This window comes from Colossoma macropomum, unplaced genomic scaffold (genome assembly GCF_904425465.1).
Source record: "Colossoma macropomum unplaced genomic scaffold, Colossoma_macropomum, whole genome shotgun sequence".
NCBI lineage: Eukaryota > Metazoa > Chordata > Actinopteri > Characiformes > Serrasalmidae > Colossoma > Colossoma macropomum.
The window spans coordinates 10,912,560-10,935,044 of NW_023494800.1; the positions used below are offsets into that span (position 1 = coordinate 10,912,560).

The following is a 22,485-nucleotide window of genomic DNA, read 5'->3' on the forward strand; positions in this document are numbered from 1 at the left end:
GTTATTGTTTATTAGAGCTTTCTTGTCCATCTGTTTGTTTACTTATGTGCTCTTTCTAAAAAAGATTGATTATCAAAGTGTTCAGCGGGTTTTAATGTTAGAATCCCTCACTTAAATATTTCCTTTGTTGAACTTATTGGAAATAATCGCTCAGTGCTGTAGATAACACAGGGATGCAGTGGTTGCCAGATTGTGCACAGTACTGTGCTATAAACTGCTTTAATTATCACTGGCTGCCACCAAAGATTTACATTACTCTTTGAGGGAGCACAGATATGCATCGCTGGGACAACGGAGCAGTGAGTTAAAACTGACTTGGTTTTTTATGTATTTCCTAGCCGTGTCAATATTAATGCGTTAATAACAAGTTAACATGATAAATGTTTAATGGCACTACTTTTTATGCCGTTACAATTTTTCCTATTTTTCTGTCTCTGCAACTGTACCCCTCTCATTCAAAGACAGCTTTCAAATAGAAAGTTTCATTAATTGCTGCTGCTGCACTGTGAGTTAGCCTATCACCAAAGTAAATCAAGTCTGAAATGTTATTTCGAAGCAATACTCAGTGCTGATGTGGCAGTATAAGTAATTTGGCAGACTACACTGGACAGTGCTTGCAGGAGACCAAAGGATAAATCAGCAACCAGCAAATTAGCAAAAGTAACAGCGAAGTGGAAAACTCCATTTCCCATGAACACAAGATGTAATGCAGAAGTATGCAGCCACTATTACTCTCACTGGAAACTGGGATTGGAAACTGCTCACTCAGTGTGGAAATCACAAGATTTTCATGTTCATTTTCTTTCGTTCTTTAGGGTTAAATTTGAGCATATAAGACAAATGTGGTAAATTGTGATTACGCAAAAATGTGATTAATCACGATTCTTCATTTTAATCGTTTGACAGCTTGTTTGATATGATGACTTTAGATATTTGGAGTTTGATTAGTAAGGTGTTATAAATGATTGCATTGCAGTGACATGAGTCCAGTGCAAAGATGACCCCTTAAGGTCAAAGAGGACAAACAAAGCTACCTGTAAACAGTTTGGGTAGCTGTTTTTTTTTATTTATGCTGTGCCACACAGTATAATGTACAGTCCAACAAGATATGAAAGTAACCAATACCTATTTTTATACATTTACAGATATTAAATCTTCATTTACACATATAATCTCTGCCACTCTCTGTATCTGTCACTGAGCAGAGTTCTCTGAGAGGGGATTTATTAGAGAATAAATCTGTTGAACCTCCCTACATCGCCCTCCTCGTCCCTCAAAATCAGGGCCAATTTGTCATTATCAGCTGCTGAAGTTGCAGTAATTACACTCGTCTCATCATGTCGTTTTGACATGCCTTAATATAATTTCTGTAGATTGAATCATTTCTGCCCCAGGTTTGAAATCACTTACAGTGAAAATTAAAGGCTGAAATTGTGGTTTCACTCACTTTCTCTGCTCCCACCCACCTCACTTTGCTCACTCCCCCCACACGCTCTCCCTCACTCATGCCTGTGTTGGAGATTATATTTCTGCAAAGTGCAAGCTAGCCAAATTCAGGGTTTGGCGGTAACAATGGGAAAGGGAGCAAGTCAAATGAACTTGCTGAAGTGAAATATCGGGGGGCTAGAATGCTTCCTCTAATGCCAGATTAGGAGCATCTGAGAATCCGGCTTTCAGAGTTTTTTGTTTGCTAGCGTAAGCCTTGTCTCTGTGTGACTGAGATGGAACCTGTTCTTTGGGGAAATGCTTCTTAGGGTACTAATCTGGTTCAGTCAAGCCTCTGTGGGACTTTAGAGATAGAGGCTTGGCTTCACCAGCCTTACTCAAGTCCTGCTGCAAAGTTGTATAAAAAAATTTGTCTATTCCTTGTGGCCATCTTATAGCAGCACAATGGAAGTACGAGTCTTCAGCTTACCTCCTATCTCTCTGTGAGCTTGTCTTACTCTTGTATTCTGGCTGCTGTCTTCACTCAGAGATGGTAACTACACTTTCTATATACACAGCCAAGTACAAGACTGAGCAAGCTCCTGCAGTTAACACATAGCTGGTGTGAATGCACTTACATCCTTAAGATGATTTATTGAAAGATACGGATATCCATCTTAATATCCGTTTACTCAGTCGGGTATTTGAATAAGCCATCTGTAGTTTGGAGCAATTGTTTAAATTATTAATGAGTTGTTTTTTTATTTGGTAATTTTTAGTTCTTTTTGATTGAATATGAGGTCACAGGCAGCTGATATTGCATCTCACGTTAAGTGAGATGCCAACAACAAGCAGAATTTGGAAACAATCCAAAGGAATATATGAAGAAGTTGTACAGTGACCCTTAGGACCCAACCTAAACACAAAATCAACCAATCATTTACACATCACCTCTTAAGGTAACTGAAACCAGTGTTAAACAAACGTTAAATCTCCACATTCTCTTTTTTTATATTTATAATAATATAGAATATTCTCATATTATTGCTTATCTCATATTATTATTATTATCCATCAACAAGAAATTAATTAAAATTTATTGAATCACCAATTAATATTTGGCAAATTACACGATACTGCACATGTATCATGCAATATGCATGACGCATATTTTAAATTGTCCTTATGCTCTCTCTTATAATACGAAAGCATGATGGATATCCCTGTTTTTGTGCATTTTTCAGATTGTTTATTATTTTTAATGGAGTCCTTTTAAAGGCTTTAAAGCAGTTTTGGAATCGTTGAAAAGCTGCTGTACTCTGCTAAAGTCAGCAGTACTGGGCAAAGTTCAAAACAACCGTTATGTACCAGTTATTCATTTTCCATTATCAGAAAATTACAAAACTATCTGCCTTGCAGATTTATTTCCCCTTTACATCTAAGCTGGCTAAGGGGATATTTCTGAGGAGATTACATGTCTGAATATCCACTTGCATAAGATAGTGGAAAGTCAAAAGAAAGTGAATGGGGGGGGGGGTTTCAAAAATTCTGAGAGAGGAGAAAATCAAGCTCCACTCTTGATTCAGATCTGAAAAAAATCCACAGGTGTTTCTGTTCATCCTTCCACTGTAAGACGACAGCTCAGTGCTATAGGTCTGAAAGGATGTGTAGCTGTCTAGAAGCCCCTACTGAGAAAAGAAAGTGAATGAAAGTGTGTTGGAACACTGAAACTGGGTTTGTGAGATTTAGAGTAAGATTTTATGGACTGGTGAGTCTAAGTCTTTGGAAGTAACAGAAGGCAGTGCGAATGCTGCCGAAGTGGTGAAAGACTGTTCTAACCATGTCTGTGACCATCAATCAAGTGTGGTTGGAGACGTAAAACATCTGGAGTTGGTGATTTGTTTTTGATTTAAGGCTTCATGAATGATAAGTCTAAACAAATTTTGATTTTTTATTTGGGGCTTTGGAGATGTGGAAAAATGTCCCTGCAGATTTCTGTGAAAAACTAAAAGCAAGAATGAAAAGAATTGAACCTGAAATAGAGACAAAGGTTGGATATAGTGGATTCAGAAAAATGTATTATATATTATATTTAGTTATTGAGGCTTCTCTGTGCTTTTCTGTTTTCTCATCTGATACTGAAATATGAATAACTTGTACCTAATGGCCATTTGGACTGGGAATTAAATAAATGAAAAGGGGGTCTCTGACACTTGCACATTACTGTGGTTTGATTTTCAAAGTCCATTTTATTGTTTGGCCTCTTTTAAAACACGGATTACTTAATTAATCATCTTAATTCATTACTTTATTAATTAGTAACAGCCCTATATGAGATTTTAATAGATTTGTAGATTTTAATAGATTTGTTTAAAAATGTGTATATTCAAATAGCAAAAATTCTTAAAAAAAAACCCGTCCGTAGTTGTGCGTTCCCCAGCCTTGGACACTTCAGTGCCCTGACTGAGCCGTTCCTCCTATCTCTCCTCATCTGACCTGCCTTAATGAGGCTTGGGGCTGTGGCACTATCCTAATTCAACAGCTCCCCCACCAGCGCCCTCACCCAACCCCACTGCCTCATCTACATCAGCCCCACCTTTGCCCATGTCAATCCAGCACAGTCATTAGCAGGCCTTGCCATGCACTGCTCTTATCAGGCCTGCCGCACTACATGCTAGTTAATGGTGCCCTCACGCCCTTGACCACACTGTGTGATTACTGCAGAGATGCAGAGAGAATGCAGGCCGCCAGGTGACCAGCATGGGCTGCACCTCTTGTATCAGAATGCCAGTAATAGATTGCTTCGAATGAGACAAAAATCCATTCGGGCACAGGTGCTTCATCCTAGCGGAGACGTTCATGAATTTGAGTTCAAGTGGTCAGATTTTAAATCCTGACCCTTACGACTAGATGACTTGAATACATATGAAGCGCCACAGTTAGCTGTTTGCGTTAATTTCCCAGAGCAGCTTGGCTTTCAGGCTTAGAGGCATTTGGCAGTTAGCTCGTGCTGTGTTTGCCGTGTCGTGTTGTGTATTACGTACATTTGGGAGTGATTTACGTCTTTTTCTGATCCTCGCAAACACTGTTTTTCCTGACTACTTGCAGTCTGATTGTTTTATAGATCAAGGGGAGTGTGTGACTGATTAGATGTTAAATTCCCACTTGAGTGCGCAGACTGCACAGGAGATTTCCTCTCTGTATGTGGGTGTTCGCTTGTTACGCAGGAATGTTCATTTGTTGCCCGAATGACTTCTGCGCAGGGAAAAATTAGATTGAGTTTGCAGAGTTTAACAAGGGTCATTTCATAGTGTTATTGCCCTTGAAATGTGTAACGGAAAAAAGACTTAGTCACCATTAGAAAATGCAGTATTAAGAGAAACCATGGCCTGGAGGGACAGCAGCAAAAACGGATCGTTCTCAGCATGCCATCCCACAGTCAAGATAGAGCCGATTGATGGGAAATGTGAAGGATCATTCTGCTCTAAATCATATACCTGCACTGAATGATGTGGATGGGCCATTTAGTTAAACTAAGATGTTGCTGAGCGCTGGGGGGAAATTTCATTATCATCTAAACACTGTGTGTAAAGTCTTAACTTATCCTCTGCTGTTCAAATGGGGGTCAGGTTGGAAACAGTGAGATGGGGCAAAAAAGAGTAAGCTTACCATATGGGTTTTGTGCCACACCACCCATGAGTCAGGGAAAGGCAAGCAGGCTTGAGGCATATGCATACTTTGTTTTAATAATGTAGAGGTAAGGATGGAAGCACTTTATCTTTAATACAGTGCTGTGAGCCACCAACTGTAATCTGTCTCTCTCAAAGCTGGGTAATATATTTCCACTCTCCCTTTTGCCAATTCTCCGTTTCCTTTAAATAATTACAGAGAGTAAGGAAAAAATTTTATCATTACTGAGGCCAAACGAACACTGTCAAGATAAGGCAAAGAATAAATCATGTTATCCTTAATTAGGGAACTGCAAAGTAGCACTAAACAGCTGTGGTGGGATTTAGACCTTCTGTTTCCGCTGCTGTAAATTATTATCTGATGGCCTGTCCTGTTCTGTTTCCCCCCTGCCCCTCTTTCAGGTCCCAGTCTCGCTCTCCCAACAGGAGAGAGCGCCATGCTCACTCTTCAGAGAGACGCCGAGAGGAAAGAGAGCGCGAGCGCTACGGAAGTAATGCTTACCGCATTGGCAACAGTCCAGGACTGGGCAGGAAGCGCTCAAGGTCCAGATCCAGGTATAGACACACAGAGCATTTAGTGTAGGAGTAGAGGATCATTGAAAGGGAAGACAGTTGAAGTATTTATAGCTGCATCCACAATGTTCTGTTCCAAGTCTCTGAAGAGGGAGTGCGAGTTTGTTTGTAATTCAGTCAAGGGCAAGTCCGCGTCAAGCTGCGAATCAGTCTAGTGCAAGTGTGAGTTGAGTTGTGCGTCAGTCTAGTGTAAGTCCAAGTCGAGCTGCGAGTCAGTCTAGGGCAAGTCAGAGTTGAGTTGCGAGTCAGTCTAGGGCATATCCGAGTTGAGTTGCAAGTCAGTCTAGGGCATATGCGAGTCAGCCAAAGGCAAGTCCAAGTTGAGTTGCAAGTCAGTCTATAGCAAATCCGAGTTGAGTTGTGAGTCAGCCAAGGGCAAGTCCGAATCAAGTTGCGTTTCAATCAAGAGCAAGTCCATGTCGAGTTACGAGTCAGTCTAGGGCAAGTCAGAGTCAAGCTGCGAGTCAGTTAAGGGCAATTCCAGTCAAGTTGCGAGTCAATCAGTTGCGAGTCAGTCCATTAAAAGTCACTTGCAAATCAGTCAAGCTTAAGTCCCATCAAATGCAACTTGAGTCGATTTCTTTGATATCTACTAAAAATTTACGGTGGTGATGATAAGTAAAGCAATCACAGCTGGTCTGTCAACTTGTGTGCAGAAACATCTTTGCATGTTAATGAGGTCATTGCTGATTTGTGGGTTTTAGCATGCCTGACTTCATTCATTTGCATTTTAAGGAGTGGCACTGTTGAAGTGCGAAACAGGGGAGGAGATAACCTGAAGCAAATTACTAACCTGAGCTGCTTCCATGAACTCAGAAAATAAATTGTTTTTAGGACCAAGAAGAAGCGAAGGGGCCATAATTGCTTTGAAAATGGCCACAGCACTGTTTGGGAGAAGACACGCTAGAATTACACCCATTAATAACTTTCATAACTTGGAACTTTCTCATATTTTTGCACCTCTTCCATAAAAACCTCAAGTTCTTCTTCAAGAGAGACTTTCCTTTTTCTCTTTCTGCTTTCCGGCAAAACGCACTATGAGTCCGTCTGCTAGTGATGCCACAGTTTTAATTAGACTAGCAGGTCGCAGTAAATCCGAAGGGAAACTAAGGCCGGTTGCAGTTGTTAAATTTTAGCATGCACTGAAGGTTTTGCACACTCCTTAGTAGATGTGAATAATTAAAAGATGTGGCCTCCTCTTTTGATGTTTGTGTAACTCAACATTAAAAAAAATAAATTGAGTTCATGTTTGTTGATTAGCCTTTTGTAGTTTGGTACAGAAGTGTTTCAGTTCTCTTCTAGACCCCTTGTGTTCATTCAGACATAACAGCACAATTAGTACAATAGTTCTGAATAATTAACACACAGACATTAAGTGAACATAAGTGTTTGTCACAAGCATGCCCATTAGCTCTTATCACGACACGCCAGTGCTGCATAATAAACAGAATGGTTCGTACAGTCTGTTCTTAATTGGAAAATATGTAAAATAATTGTTACTGATCTCAGCTGTTCGAGTGTTAGAAACAGATATGCAGACCACTCATACTCACAGCAATAGACGTATTTATCTCTTTCCTGCTGAGGAGGCACCATGCATCTTGCTCGCCTGTCAGACTGGGGTCATAGTAGGACTGAGTGTGCAGTGGGGAGTTTTAATGGAGACTCGATGAATGTTGACTCTAGAACTGATAAGACTTTCTCATTGCGGAGTCCTGCAGCCAAGCATTATCATAAAGTCTGCTTGCAGTTTGGCTATTTTTCTGGGTAGTCTGAACTGTGCAGTTCGCTGTGGAGGGGAAAAAAATACTATCCTGATTCTTCTCCACAGCATGCACCAGCCCTTTCATTCTGCCTAATCCACCTGAAAGAGCCTGTGGGATTTTGCCTGATGCCAGCATCAATTGATTGCCTCCCCATGACTCTTCCCTCACCTCCTCACCAGGAGCCTATTTCACTATTGACACAAAAGCAATTCTCAAGTGTGAAAGAACGACAGGGAGAAACAGTCATGATAACTTCCCAACGCTCAATGCCCCGTCTGCATTTCTACCACCTTTAATAGAACTGTTATTGTCCTGTGAGTGGATCGTTCTGGAAGGCTCTTCATAACCCGTCTCCAGTTTAAGCTGGAGGTTCTGTAGCAGTGCATTCTAAAGAACGGCAGCTGTTTTCAAGCGCTCTTCATTTTAAAAAGCTTCATTACATTTCATTATACACTAGACTTCCTCTCTGCTCTGGAGGATCCATTTCTATGCGTGTGCATGTGTGTAGTGAGAGTGAGGGTAGGATTAGCAGTATAGTTGAGCCAAGCACTTGCATCCCATGTTACTGGTTGGTATGGTGAGGCTGAGAAACATGCTCAGAGGGGCATGCCTGTCCATGTACACAGGGCTGGTCAGCAAGAAGCTTCATCATGGAGATGATCCTGCAGGATCTAGAATCTAACCATAAGACTGTTGCTATGTGAACTTATTACTGGTTGTTTCTGCTGAGAGTTATTGTCACATACTTAATATTATCTCATATCTTTTATTCCTTTTAGAAACTCGCTATGTTCAATATGGTTACAGATAGATATACAGCATTTTGGAATACAACTCTTCATATATTAGTGCAAAAAATCATAATTGGTAACATGTACCTAATTTCATGTCTAATTTACATACATTTACATACATAGTTCGTCACTTTCAGGACAAAATCTCCATTTGTGTTTTTGTTTTCTGTTAGCTTTTTTGTTTGTTTGTTTGTTTGTTTGTTTTGCCTAATTTGAAAACGTCACCTGCCTTTTATATTGTGTTAAAATTTCATAATGAATAGAAATAGTTTAAAAATCTCCTTACATTAAGGTTAAAGACTAACAGTGTTTTTTTTCCCTTCTGCTGTGAATTTACATCCAGGGCAGTGGTTCCAAACCCTCATCCTGGAAGACCCCCTGCCCTGCTCGTTTCAGTGTTTACCCTGCTTTCAACACACCTGATCCAACTAATCCACTAATTAACGAACGCTCCTTGAGTTGAAGTGGGTGCGTTTTGGCAGGAAAACACACAAATGTGCAGGCTAGGAGGTTCTCCAGAATCAGGCTTGGGAACCACCGATCTACGGATGCACTGAAAATTTCACCCGTTGAAAAAATATTACCAGAAGACCAAAAATGCCATTTCATAAACCAAGTGCCAGTGTGCCTACAGGTTTTCATTTCAGCCAAGCAGGAGCACTTGATCACTTATTTAAAGACTGAGACGAATTGATTTAACAAGTGGAATCAGGTGTGGACCATTTAGTTTAGAATGAAGACCTGCAGCCATACCAGCCTGGATAAATTTGGACATCCCTGTTATAGATTGTTTTTGTCGATAACTTTTGGATGCATCCCTATATAAAAGAGGAAAAAAAGTTTGTTTTGGAATAATAAGATAAATTTCGTTAGACAGTAGATTCATAATCACTGTTCATGCCAAGTATCAGGAGGGGTTGCAACACCCAAGAACTTCTCCACTACAGGTTTGATACTACATGACAGGTGAAAACATGTTGTGAAAACACCACATCCTGCTTGATACACAGAATACAAAACAAAAGCAGAAGGAAATGCCCACTGCTAACGCATCAATGCAGTTGGTAGCCACAGTTTTTTAAAATTATGAAAAAAAATGTGCAAAGTACAGTGCCAAAGAGTGAAAGTAAAGAAAAAAAAAGTTAAATAAATAAATAAATAAACTAAAAAATAATGGAATTAATTGTGTTGGATGACCAGAAGTTCTCTGTTGTTGAGGACACTGGATTTCGTAGGTTTGTTTTGATTTCAAAAAATGACTGCAAAAATGTGACTGCTGGTATTTTTTTCTGGCTGAATAAAAAAATGTACACACAGTAACTTCATCAAATTCAAATCATAATACAGTATCTAATTTACTTATAAGCCCAAATGCATTACTGAGTGAAAGTTTAGAATCTGCACATTTGGCAGAATTTCTCCACTTGTTTCAATGTGCTGTGAGCGGGAAATAATCCATTGCACACAGGCCATAGGGGACGGATAAAACCTGTTGAAACCGTGGAACAAAGATGCTGCCAAGAGCTGCTTACATTTCCCTCTCTTCTCTGTCCGTTGCAGTTCATTTCTACCTGTGCTGATTAGGCTCTAAGATATTCAGCAGCACTAATTGTGTTATTGCCATGGACGGTTTGCTGCCAAAGTATACTTAAGTCATTCGAGTATCGTTAGCCATGTTTCTCGATTGGAACTCCAAACTGGATAACCCAGAAATTAAGCTTGTTGGTCGGAAATCCTGTCAATATGTTACACTTCAACCCACTGGCATGTGTTTTTGGCAGCGATTAATTGTTCATACATTTTCTGTGCTGTATCTCCTCCATAGAGATTCTTGTGGATATTTCATAACACGGTTGAGTCAGAAAGAGTGGAGATGGTGTTTGAGAATCTTCTGCTTTCATACCTTTCAACCAAAACATGTGTAGGTGCCTATTTTGAAACACCTCCATTAGCATATAGACAGATTAGGAGGTTTTGTTTGGTTTCCAATAGTGGCGTCTTGACCAGAGTCAGAGAATGAGGATTTTAATGTACACTTAGGACTTTAACCTCCCACTCTATTTTAAATTACTTCTCGCTTTTCCACAGGTAATTACAGATCAGTTCAGATGGCTTGACATGTCGATCTTTAAAAAGCGTGCAACTTGACCAAGGCGTTTCAGTGAATCACGTCCATTAGCGTCATGCTCGGAAATGAAAGGTTCTTGACAGGGCCTGTATTTCTGCAGCTTGAGTCCGTCTTGGCAGCTGTGGTTCAGATCTACTGGAGTGAGTGCAGTCTGGCACTGCATGTCTCCATGCTGATTGCACAGCGCTGCAGTGCATGTCACACACTCACAGTAGCTCAGGCTTTGCTGTCCCCGGAGCCACAAGTCCCCCTTCCTGGAAAGGAGCAGAGCGGACAGCTTTTCACAGTTCCTTGCCTTTGTGCCTTTCGACTTGCTCTTATTTTTTGCACTGATGCGAGCGTTGCCTTTTTGCCTAGCTCTGAGTCTTGGGCTGATGGCCATCAATCCTATCCGAACGGGATGTCTGTCATAAATGTTTAGTAGAAAAAGGGAAAAGAACAGTAGGTTATGCAAATATGGTCCTACCATGGAGCACATGACTTCATACATGTTATGAAAGTATAATGTTGATATTTCAGTGAAAATAATAAAGAGTCTTAGCTCACAACATCAGAAATGGTGTCTCATTGAGCAGTCTAGTTTTAAAAGGCATAATCAGACCCCATTTTCTCCTGGTCTTTTTGTGCCACTACTATCTGGATAACTTTAGATTTTAACCACTTACATTTACACTTGGTAGTTAAATGCATCTTTGGTTAGTCAGATTGGAATCTGATTACTGTGTGGTGCATAAAATGCAAATTAGCCTGAATACAACTACAGTTGCTTGTGCTGTTTCTTGTTTTTCTGTTCTATTCAAAAGAAAATAACAGTTTTGCATGGCACTGTTCATGACGTTACGCCAGCAGTCGATATTTAGAGGTATTGTGTGGTATTGTAAAGAGATGAGATGGTGAAAAATGTTGAGATGAAGTAAAAGATAATCAAGTAGGTTCTTTATTTAAGCTGCCTAGCTCACCTGAAGGCCTGAGAAAGTAGCCTACCAAATAAAACTCAGAAGAACCTCACAATCAAGAGCTGAAATAAAGAAGCAGGGATGCCCCATAAACAGAACATCAGAAAGAGGCACTATTACAGTACGGGGAAGGGTTTTGGTTGTCAAATGTGGCTTGAAGAGACCAGATGCATGTACACTTGTATAACATCTGGCTGAAATGTGTCTCGGACCACCTGCTGAAGTAGTTTGATCGATCAGATTTAAATTTGTATTAAATTGCATCCTAGGATGCATTTACACCTGCATTTTCATATGGGTCAGCACTATCCAGATATAATCCTGAAATAATCAGATAGAGGTGGGCGATATGGCCAAGATATTATATCATGATACTAGAGATATTTTCAAAATGCATGATATGTATGATGATATTTAGTTTTTCTGAGATTTAGTAAGTTAGAACAGACAAAATAGATCCTGTAGTGCCACATATTAAGAAGTACTATAATAATAATAAACTTACTACAGTGAGTTTTATTTAATGTTCCTCAAACTGCACTTGACTAAATCCAATTAAACAGGCTTAATTATACTCACTTTTTAATTAAAAATGTAGTGTCAGTGTGACGATCCAACAAACTGTTCATAAAAGCATATTATGGCAATTTATCTCAATGACGATAAAATACTGTCACCTTTTAAACAATGTCATAGATCAATAGATTGATTGATTGAAAGCATTCAGCCCATGTTGTTATACAGAGTAAATCTGATACACCATGCTTGTATCATTCTGCTGATCAGTTACTAGCACAGGTTGCTTTACTCTAAGCTGCTCCTGACCATGGTTACGTTGTAAAAAATACAAAAATGACTTGCAGCCTTTGTTGTAAAGTAGTGTACTGTAGAGTATTTGTAACGGTGGTGATGGTAGCTCAAAGTTGTGATACCAGCAACATAAATATGGCTATTTTGTTTAATATCCAAAATGACCAGTGAACCTACACATCATATAAGATGGTGGTAAGTCTAGAAAAAATGTTTTCTTTCTCTACTACTTGGCTCTGCATGACTGTAATTTAATATACAGAACTATCATAGAAAGTTCACATCACATTTCTTTAGAACAGAGCTTCTCACATCTAATCACTCTAAATGATTTTGTTGACATCTTAGTGATTGATTAATTAATGCTGACATATTCATCATGGGTGGAATTGCCCTGTGAGGTTTGAGCCAGGGTAATTAACCATAGCATGAAGGGGTAATTTCTACCCGCAGAATCGGTTCACAGAGTGTTTCCCATCTCGGTCTCTCCTGTAATTTCATTCTTTGCAGGTATCCTCTTCACACACACTGTTTGTTTCTGTTAGGTCTCCGCATGAAAAGAGGAAAAAGAAGAGCTCGAAATCTCGGCAGGCTTCTTCCTGTTCACCTTCAGCTTCACCAAAAGGCTCCAGATTTGGCACAAGCCCCTCCCCTGCCACTAGCCCTGCCTCCAGCAGGTCCAGGTAAGGTCCACCTCAGATTTGTCGAATCAAATGCTAATAAATGTTAGCCTGAAGCTCAGCTAGAAAGCACTAGGCTGTGCTTGGCGAGAGCTTAAACAAGAATTGTATATTGCTGTGCTTCTAGCAAATGTGTTTTTTATTCTGCATGACTCACAACCAACGTCCCACAGTGTTCTTAGCGAATCTCAAATTACCATCACAACAAAGACAGCGCTTTCAGCAGCTTTTCCTTTAAACTTACCCGCACTTTTGGCATGATTTGACAACTAGACTAATGACCTGTTGAATGAAACATGAAAGCTTTGGAGGTACAGAATCACCCACAGTGACTTTTGATTTAGAATGTGTTTTGACACTCATGAGCACGGAGGAAGGAAGGAATCCAGAAACACAGCGCTCCACAGTACTGATTGTTATTTGAATATAAGCATATGCTCTCCGAGCTCATCAGGCTTCAGCAAAAAAGTTCATACTCCAGATCTATGGACTTCTATTTCTCTTTTTTTTTCCTTTCTTTTTATTTTATTTGTGCGCTTGTTGTCTGTTCTGGGGATGGATGAATATTTCATGGGTCCATTCTCTGGTCATCCAGTTTCTGGTCTGAGATCTGGACATTCTCCTTTCCTGCCTGTCCTCACAGCTTTAAATACACACCAGCTGCCATGAATACTGTATTAGCCGCTGCCTATTGATGACTAACCTACCCCCCCCCTCACTGTCTCTCTCTCTCTCTCTCTCACTCTCACTTTCTCCCTCTCTCTCTCTGTCTCTCTCTTGCTCACTCTCCCTCTCCCTCTTTCTCCATGTCTCTCGCTCTCTGTTTCTCTCTCTCTCTTGCTGGTTCTCTTCTCTGTCTCTGCGTCTTTTTCTCTCTTGATCTTTTTTCTCTCTCCCATTCTTTTTTTTTTCTCTCTCGTTCAATGTCTGCCTGTCTCTCTTTCTCACAATCACTCTCCTCTCTCCTTCTCTCCCTTTCTGTCACTACCTCTCTCTCTCACCTCCCATCCCTCCATCCCTCTGTCACTCCCAACCCGCCAACCCTTTCTCTCTGTCTTTCTCTCCTTCTCTTGCTCACTCACTTGCGCTCTCTCTCTCTCTCTCTCTCTCGTGCACACTCTCCCTCTCTATCTCCCTCTCTCTCTCTTGCTGGCGCTCTCTCTGTCTCTTTCTCTCTTGCTCTTTTTCTCTCTCTCTCTTACTCACCGTCTCTCTCTTTCTCTCGCTTATACTCTCCTTCTCTCTCATTCTTTCCCTTTGTGTCACTACCTCTCTCTCACTCTCTCCCAACCCACCCCGTCTCTCTCTCTCTCTCTCTCTCCTCTCTCTCTCTCTCTCTCTCTCTCACGCACTCTCTCGCTCTTACTGGCTCTCTATCTTTCTCACTTGCTCTTTTTCTATTACTCACTGTCTCCCTATCTCTCTCTGTGTCGCTCACTCACTCTCTCTCGTTCTCTCCCTTTCTGTCACTACCTCTCTACCCCATTACTCCTCATCTGCCCCCTTCTCTCTCTCTCTCTTTCTCTCTCTCTATCTCTCTCTCTCTTTCTCAGGGATGGTTCACAGGAAAAAGACAAGCAAGTCTCTTCCACCATCGTTTCTTCAGTGCAAACCAAAATCACTCAGGTACGCTGCCAAAACACCACCAACACTTTATTGTCTGTTCATAAACTGCACCATTTAAAGCTGGGAAACAATTATGTAGAACACAAATATTTATCAGAATTTGTAAGCAGCATTTCTGCGCTTCGTTCACTGTAGATTATGTTGTATGTCAGTCTCACCAGAGTGAAGCTGACAGAATGTGAAGCGTCAGTATGTGCTGTGACTGCCTCTTGATCCTGTCCCTGTATCTGTGATAGTGTGTGTGCATGAGGGATGTCTGTCTTTGTAAGAGAGTATCATTTCAGCAGGCTGATGCAACGCAGCTGTCACTCTAGACGGCTTTCTCCTGATCTCTGGCCTCGTCTGTGTTGTAAATGAAATGGCGTGTTTGCATGTGTGGTTATCTATTTCTCTTCAACTAATACTGTGAAGATTCTAATGCTGTGCTTCTCTGACGAGTGAGCAGACCGGTCTGTCAAAGAGATACTGAGAAAGTGATGAAAAGCAGTATAAATAAACACCAAACGTATGTTATGATGCAATGTTTGCGTCTGTAAATTATGCTGCCAGATGATGAGCCATCTCTGTCCATTATTCGGCTGCCAATAGTGGAGCTTATCGCCATCTGATCTCTTGCATGAGAGGGAATTGACTCCACTGAAGACTGCTTTATTCCATCTGCAGTAATATCCTGCTGTTGACGTCGTTTCCGTGCCTCTGGAGCTCTTTGCACTTTCTTTCCTGCCATGTTCCAAATCGATGCCAATGCCGATGCCTCTGAACCCAGACAGGTCCTTCCTGTAGCCAATGTCTGTCAGGGGAAGAAAGCTTATTATTAACACTAACAGCTGGCGTCCACTGCTCACCTGGACAAATAACCAACCATCCAGTCAGGAAATCCTGAGTACTCAGCATGATGCGTATGTGCGTGCATCTTTGCATGCGTGGAAGTTGCTGGGGGGGGTAGAGCTAAACGATTCTTTAGGAAATGATTCAATACATCATGAATCTTAAATGTACCACCATTCATTTAATTTCACAGTGGAAAATATTTCTTTGACAAATAACATGTTGCCACATTTTCCACTGAGAAGAAAACACCTCACGCAAGACAACAAGTTCTCAGCAGCATCCAATGTTGTACCAGTTAGCTGTAGTTTTAGCTCATCTGAAGAAGCGGTCTACATTACTCATCCAACATGAGAACGACTGATTTCTGTATGGTGCTGTTTTTGTGCTGCTGATTTTTTTTTAAGGCCCTTAACACAGGTACTGTTACCTAGAAGGGTAATCCTCAAAGCCCCATGTAATTTTGGCCGAGGTCTCTTTTTGTCTGGTTGCATTTTTTCCTTCCCCATTCATATTTGTTCGTTAACTTGGATATTTATATATACTTGATTTTATATACTTGAATATTTAGTTGGAATCCACATGCCTACTGTTTTCACAGTAGCATAATCCACTGACAGTAAAAGCGTGGTTCCAGCCTTTTGTGTCCCACTGACATTACATTTACAAATATGCATGTAAAGTAAAGGTAAAGACATTTTAAACACAGGGTAAATGTCCTTTACAACAACCTATGTGCATGCTTTAAATAAGTAGCTTAAAACATTAATAAAGCCTCTAAAATCTAAAACACTATATTTTGGTGTCACAGACCACTTTAACTACACTTTTAACTCGAAATATAATCAGTAAGTGCTTCAAAAATATTATTTGTTCTTTAATGCGTAAATCCATTTAACATCTCTTGCTTGGAACATTCCTTTTTCATTCACTCAACTCTGTTACCTGAACCAACCCAGCTGTATGAAACATTTGAATTATTCAGAAAATTACATCATCCAGATTTTCTGAAGATCATGAGAAGAAAAGAACATTTTCTCATTCTTTATTCTTTATTTTCAGTGATGGTAATTTTGACTAACAAGGTCATTTTGAAGGTATGACGCTGTTACCCAAAGTTTAAAAATGATAATAAGTAAATAATAAAAAATATTCTTAAGGTCATCTGGCCCCATACAACTGTATTCTCTAAAAGCAACTGCAAAGAAGCCTTTGCACATTGAGCACAACCACTGAAAAGCTTGTTTTCTGTAGAATATAAATAGAATATCCAAATATGTTTATTTTGTTTATACTAATTACAATATTCACACAAAGAATGTTTTCTATAAATCAGCTTTTCTCTACATTTGAAACCAAACATCTCAGCTTCTCAAATGCTAGAATACCTGCATTCATGAAATCTTCCATTTTCATTCCTTCATTCACTATTTAGAAGGATGTCGCAGAATTATTTCCTATTATAAAACGGATAGTTCTGGTCCTAAAATCTGATTGGCTGAGCCGCATCCTAAGCCATTGTAAAATCCCTGATATACACACACCTATGACCCCCTAACAGCAGCAGCATTTCTTAGCTATATTTTGCACTGTTGAGGTGCAGGATCCATTAGTGCACTATGTAGGGAGCAGGGAGCCATTTGAGATTCAGCCCCAGTGTGAAAAGAGGGGCGCTGTTGGTTTGTTGCTAAATAAGACTCGCGGTGGTAATTTGGCAACCAAAAAGTACTTATACAGCAAAGGTGTTTGCGTTTTCGATCGCATTAAACAGTGCTGTGTTATCGTATGTTCATTGTTATACACGAAAAAAGTTTTGCATTATGCCTAAGAACACACTTCCCATGATACAATCGCAGTAACACACAGCCACTGGTGGCTGATTGCTGTAGTATATCGCTCATGGCTGCGTTTATGCTAGATTTTGTGCTATGGAATGAGGAAAAAAGGGGTTTGGAATTATGATGCATAGTGTTTTCTTAAGTAAAATAAACCCATCTAATCTGCTCTTTCCCTGAAGAAAGTCTTTACAAGGAAACAAACATTTTAATCATCTGAAGACTAGATTTTTGATTTTAGAAATGTGCAAGTGTATGCGTATTTAAGTAGATAATGTCTTATCTGAATATCTAAATATATATTTTTTGACAAAATATAAGTAATGAAATGGCAAAATATCATTGTGAAATGGATCATTTTTAACCTGTAGTGTCTCGTCTAAAATGTGCCTTGATCTGAACATCCCTAGCTCAGGCCAGTGTTTCTCAACCCAGCTTTTTAAGACCAGATGGTAGACTTTTTTGCTCTAACCCCAGGTATTGATTGTGCGTAATGCCTTGGTTCAGGTGTGTTCGGAGCTGTAATACAGCACAAATGTGGTGCGTTTGGTTTGGGAAACACTGGTTTAGGGATATAAACACAGCTTGGTGAAAAGGCTGACCATGCAGGGCAGCTGCAGCATGCAGTGCGTGTTTACGTTGTGTGCAGCGGCCCGCAGCTCACAGGGGGATTTTATGAACTTTAAAACTGCCTGTCAGCCAGACGTGCTAGGCGTGTGTGTCTGCCGCCGTGACGTTATGGACTGTTTTTTTCACACTCCTTTGCACACTGAAATTGAGTGGATATTTTTTATGTTTCATTTGGGCTTATTTTACATGGATGGGGTGCAGTGTGTGGCAGGTGACTGATGGTTTGATTAGAGGGAGTTTATGGGCGAGCGTGGAACATGCCCCAGCAGGTTATTAATTTGTCATTAGTTTACTCAGTGCAGACTGGGGGGGATGAGAGTGAGTGAGAGCAGGCGCAGAAGAGCAAGAGTTTTACAGTGGCACTGGAGTGGCTCATCCTCTGTCATACAGCATTGAGGTAGACAGGACCGTGTTCTCTGCCTGAGTAGGTCATAAGGCTTTACACAAATACTGGAGTTTTGGGAAGCAGAGTAAAATTGCGTTTGTGTCTTTTCGGATAGTGTTTGAACCACAGATAAGATGGATCAAATGGATTTTCCTAAGCACAATAAATTTAAATTGTACTTGAACCATAACCACTCATGTTTGAGTGCAGTGTTTGCAATTCAGAGACAAATCTCGCCACTTATATTGAGAGAGCATCAGAAAATATGGTAATGCCTTATGTGGTCATGGAGTGCTGTATTTCCTAGAAGCAGTAAAGCCGGGCAAAAACTTAGAAAATCCTAACAAATCTCAAAAAGTGCTTGTCACAGTTTAAGCCACAGTTTTTCGCAGGATTTCTTGTCTTTTTGTTGAAATGGAGCGCACACTAAGACCAGTGGTTCTCAGTCCTGATCCAAGAGTACCACTGGGCTGCATGTTTGTGTTCTCACTGTACTAATGCACCCAGTTCACCTAAGGCAGGGCTTATAAAAGAGGCTACAGCCTTCATTTTTCTTGTGTTTTCCCCTTAATTCCCCTTTTTCGTTTTAACATGGTCATTTTTCCAACATCTCTTGATTTCTTAGAATTAAACAAGCTGTTGCTGTGCCTTTGATTGGCTGCAGTGTATGGTACCTAAATAAAAAGCAGTCTATGCTGGAACACTCTTTATAACTTCAGCATCAGTGGGCAGAGGTAAACTGCTGATGGCTAAATGGGAGGATATATGTAAATGCATTGGTTTTAATGATGTCATGAAAACAGTGGCATCAAACCAAGTTATTTTTGCAGCTTAGTTTCCATATGTGGACTGGGGAGTGAACAGTACGTTTTGAAACTGTTTAAAAAGCGAGGAGTATTTTGGGTTTTTTTTGGGTTTCAACAATATGAGTCCTTTTAATTAGTTCATTGGTTAATTAGCATCTGGTGTGTTGGGCAAACATGGGGTATCGCGCACACACAAGTTTCATTGTGGTGTATAAGTTATGACACAAGCAAAGATGGAACTGGACAGATACAGTGCCCTCCATAAATATTGGCACTACTAATAATCTTGAGTAAAATGAGCTGTAAAAATATTCTTAATTATTTACCCTTTTGATCTTTCATTGAAAACATTCCCAAAAATCTAACCTGTATTAAAGATATAGTGACTGAAATAAAAAACTAAATTTTGTCATGAAAGAAATTTTTTCTTAAATCTATTTCTGCCACAATTGTTGGCACCCCTAGAAATTCTTAAGAGTGAAATCTGACTGACGTATATCCCCATTCATATTTAATGTTTTAAAGTTCACCTGAGTGATTAGGAACCCTTAAAGGGTGAGTCATGACTTTCTGTTTCAATGGGGAATATATGAGATGAAACAGGCCAAATTCCCTCAGTCATCCATCTCTATGAGAAAGACCAGAGAAAACAGCAATGATGTGCGACAAAAGGTTGTTGAGCTGCACAAACCAGGAAATGGCTGCAAGAAAACCTAAACAGTTGAAAATACCATTTCCACTATCAGAGCAATAATTAAGAAGTTCAAAACAAATGGAGACGTTAAGGGTCTGCCAGGAAAAGGATGCATGTCTATACTGACCCCACGCACAGTGAGGAGGATGGTTTGAGTGGACAAGCTTCACAGATGAGAAAATTCGTTAGGTCTTGGGATTAGAATGTCTCCCAAACTACAAACACCACCTTTGTAACCACAAGTTGTTTTGGGGGGTTGCCAGAAAGTCTCTGTTGTTAAGGACCAACAAACTCCTTCAGCTTCAGTGGGACCATGTTCTATGGTCAGATGAGAACAAAACACAGGTTTTTGTGGATTTGAGAGGTGGATTTGGCATGGACACAAAGATAGCCATGCAGAAAAAACCTCATTCCTACTGTAAAGTATGATGGTGGACCTATCATGTTGTGGGGCTGTTTTTCTTCCAAAGGCCCTGGACAGTTCGGATACATGGTATCACAGACTACATACGTACCAGCAGAGATAAAATGAAAAACCTGACTGCCTGTGTCAATATTTGTGGAGGGCACTGTACATCATCAGAACTACCATCCTCTTTTTCAGCCCTGTTATGATCATTTTCATTTGATACATCATAAACACCGTTGTGTGTTTGCCGGAGGTCAAAGTTTGGTCCAGTGCACACTTGGAGTGCTTGCAGTACTGTGCAAAACAGTACTTAAAGCTTTCGTTTTTGAGAGAGAGGAGTAAATCAAGCTACACTCTTGCATCAGATCTGAAAAAATCTGCAGGTGTTTTTGTCCATCCTTCCACTGTGAGAAGACGACTCAACACTATGGGTCTAAAAGATGTTTAGCTGTCCAGATGCATTACTGAGAAAAGCAAACAGACAAAAAGAAGAAAAATTGCAAATCGGATGGAGAAGCTGCTCATGGTCTAAGAACAATGGACTGACCACCCCAGAGTCAAGACCTCAACATCACTGAATGTGTTTGGGATTGCTTGGATCATGAGAAGCACAATCTACAGTCAATTTTTAAGACTGAACATTGGAGGTGTGGAAAAATTGATTTGAAAAACTGGAAACAAGTCTCCTGAAAAGAATGGAAACTTTACCAAAGGAAGAAATTAAACATTTAAGGGGTGAAGGGTGGCCTCTGACTTTTGCCCAGTACCGTATATGTCTTGTCTACCTTTTTCTATGTTTTTCCACCTAGCTTAGTCACTGACTGTTGCCTGTAGGTCAGGCAGCTTGCTTCCATTTTGTATGTATTCCAGCCTCCCTCTTGACCTGAATCAAGGCTTACAGCTGACTCATTTTACCCTCTCGCACCACCAGATCAGCTGTGCTGACACTCAGCAACTGTCAAGCTCTTGACTTTGACTCTCCGGTCTCACTTTTGAGTTTGCAGACACATTAAGGATAGCATCCAGTACCATATATAGAGCTAAACAATTTTGCCAAAATAGTAAATTGCAATTGTTTTGACCAGTATTGCGATTACAATTAAAATTGCAGTTGCTTTCTATTGATTAAAGCCTGGGCCTTATTTTTTTGTGGGTGGGCGAAAAAGATCAACAAATCCATTTTTTCTGCCTTGAGGTTTGAATGCTGAACACGGTGTGTAGCCTGCAAGTTAGTTGTGGTTGTCACTGCACACGGATGTTTGGTTGCTTCTGATTGGTCAAATTCATCTTAAGGTAGTTCACAAGCTCCATGTTATTAGATTTCCCCACTTTGAACTTGCAGTGTGTCATTGTAGTTGATAATTGATTCTAAGACTATAATAAAAATTGCAGCTTATGCAATTTCAATATTGCAGTCCTTCAAATTGCGATTACAATATAAGAACGATTAATCTTTCAGCCTCAGCGGTGTGTAGTAGTATGCCCAGCACAAGAGCGATGAGTGAGAATTCCAGCCTTATCATGACTGCATCTGCGTTTGTTTGCCAGTCTTAACAACCTCAAACAACTGGAGCACATCCACCGACGTGTGAAGAGATTTCTGCGTCCTCTGACCATCTCGAGCTGTGCTGGCCTGTGCTGTGGCCAGCTGTGCTTTTGTAATGCAGTGCAATCACAGTGAAGATTTCCTCAGCTCATTGCGGTAATCTGCTCTGGTCAGTCTTGATGACTGACTGTAGCGCGGGGAGCCCTTTATCCGGGCTTAGTGTTGTCGCGTTAATGCATGGGATCAAGGTGCTGTGATTGTGGCTCTCCATCACCAGCCATAGGCTTTTAACTCACTGACGCATTACATGCCTCCTTATGTGGAGCTGATTGCAGTTTGTTTTTGTTTGTTTACGTCACATTCTCTCCCTCCTCTCTCGCTCTCTGTCTCATATATCAGAGCCTTTTTCTCTTAATTGTTTGGCAAATGCTAACCATGCAAATTTGCCATGCAGTCAGTAGCCAAAGGACATCCTTGCTCGTCCAGCGAGCCTCCACGCCAGGCAGTATTAGCTCTTGGACGCGAGTCAGATGTTTATCATGCCTCCTCTCGCATGGCTGGTGCACTGATTGCCTGTGAGTGCTGTGGGGCTGATGGGGGACCGCAGTTAAAGCATTTACAGGGACGTAGCGCACTGTGCGAAACAGCAGCAAGCCAGGCCACAATGATAGGGAAGGAGAACTTTGCTCCTTTAGTCCATTAGGAGTCTTATTATTGGGAGACCAGTGTAGGGGAACCTAACTAGCAGCCCACACTGAGTTTGTGGCTCTCTGTGGACCCGCTTCTTATGCTTGTTTTTGTCTTTCTGTTTTATTTCATCTTATTGTCTCCATATGGGCCACCGTGGTCTGCCTGCTCTTACAGTTTTACTGCAACTTTTGCTGCAGTGCTTAGGTTTAATGCCT

At 40.6% G+C, this 22,485-nt stretch overlaps 1 protein-coding gene across 1 annotated transcript in view; it reads left to right on the top strand.

The window, feature by feature from the left end:
• The window catches only part of LOC118820121 (splicing factor SWAP), a 131,310-nt gene that overhangs the window by 103,403 nt on the left and 5,422 nt on the right, over positions 1-22,485 (top strand). Inside the window, exons 15-17 of the mRNA XM_036588260.1 lie at positions 5,517-5,669; positions 12,687-12,824; positions 14,375-14,447. Coding sequence (XP_036444153.1) covers positions 5,517-5,669; positions 12,687-12,824; positions 14,375-14,447 — 364 coding nt within the window. The remainder of the gene's footprint in view (positions 1-5,516; positions 5,670-12,686; positions 12,825-14,374; positions 14,448-22,485) is intronic.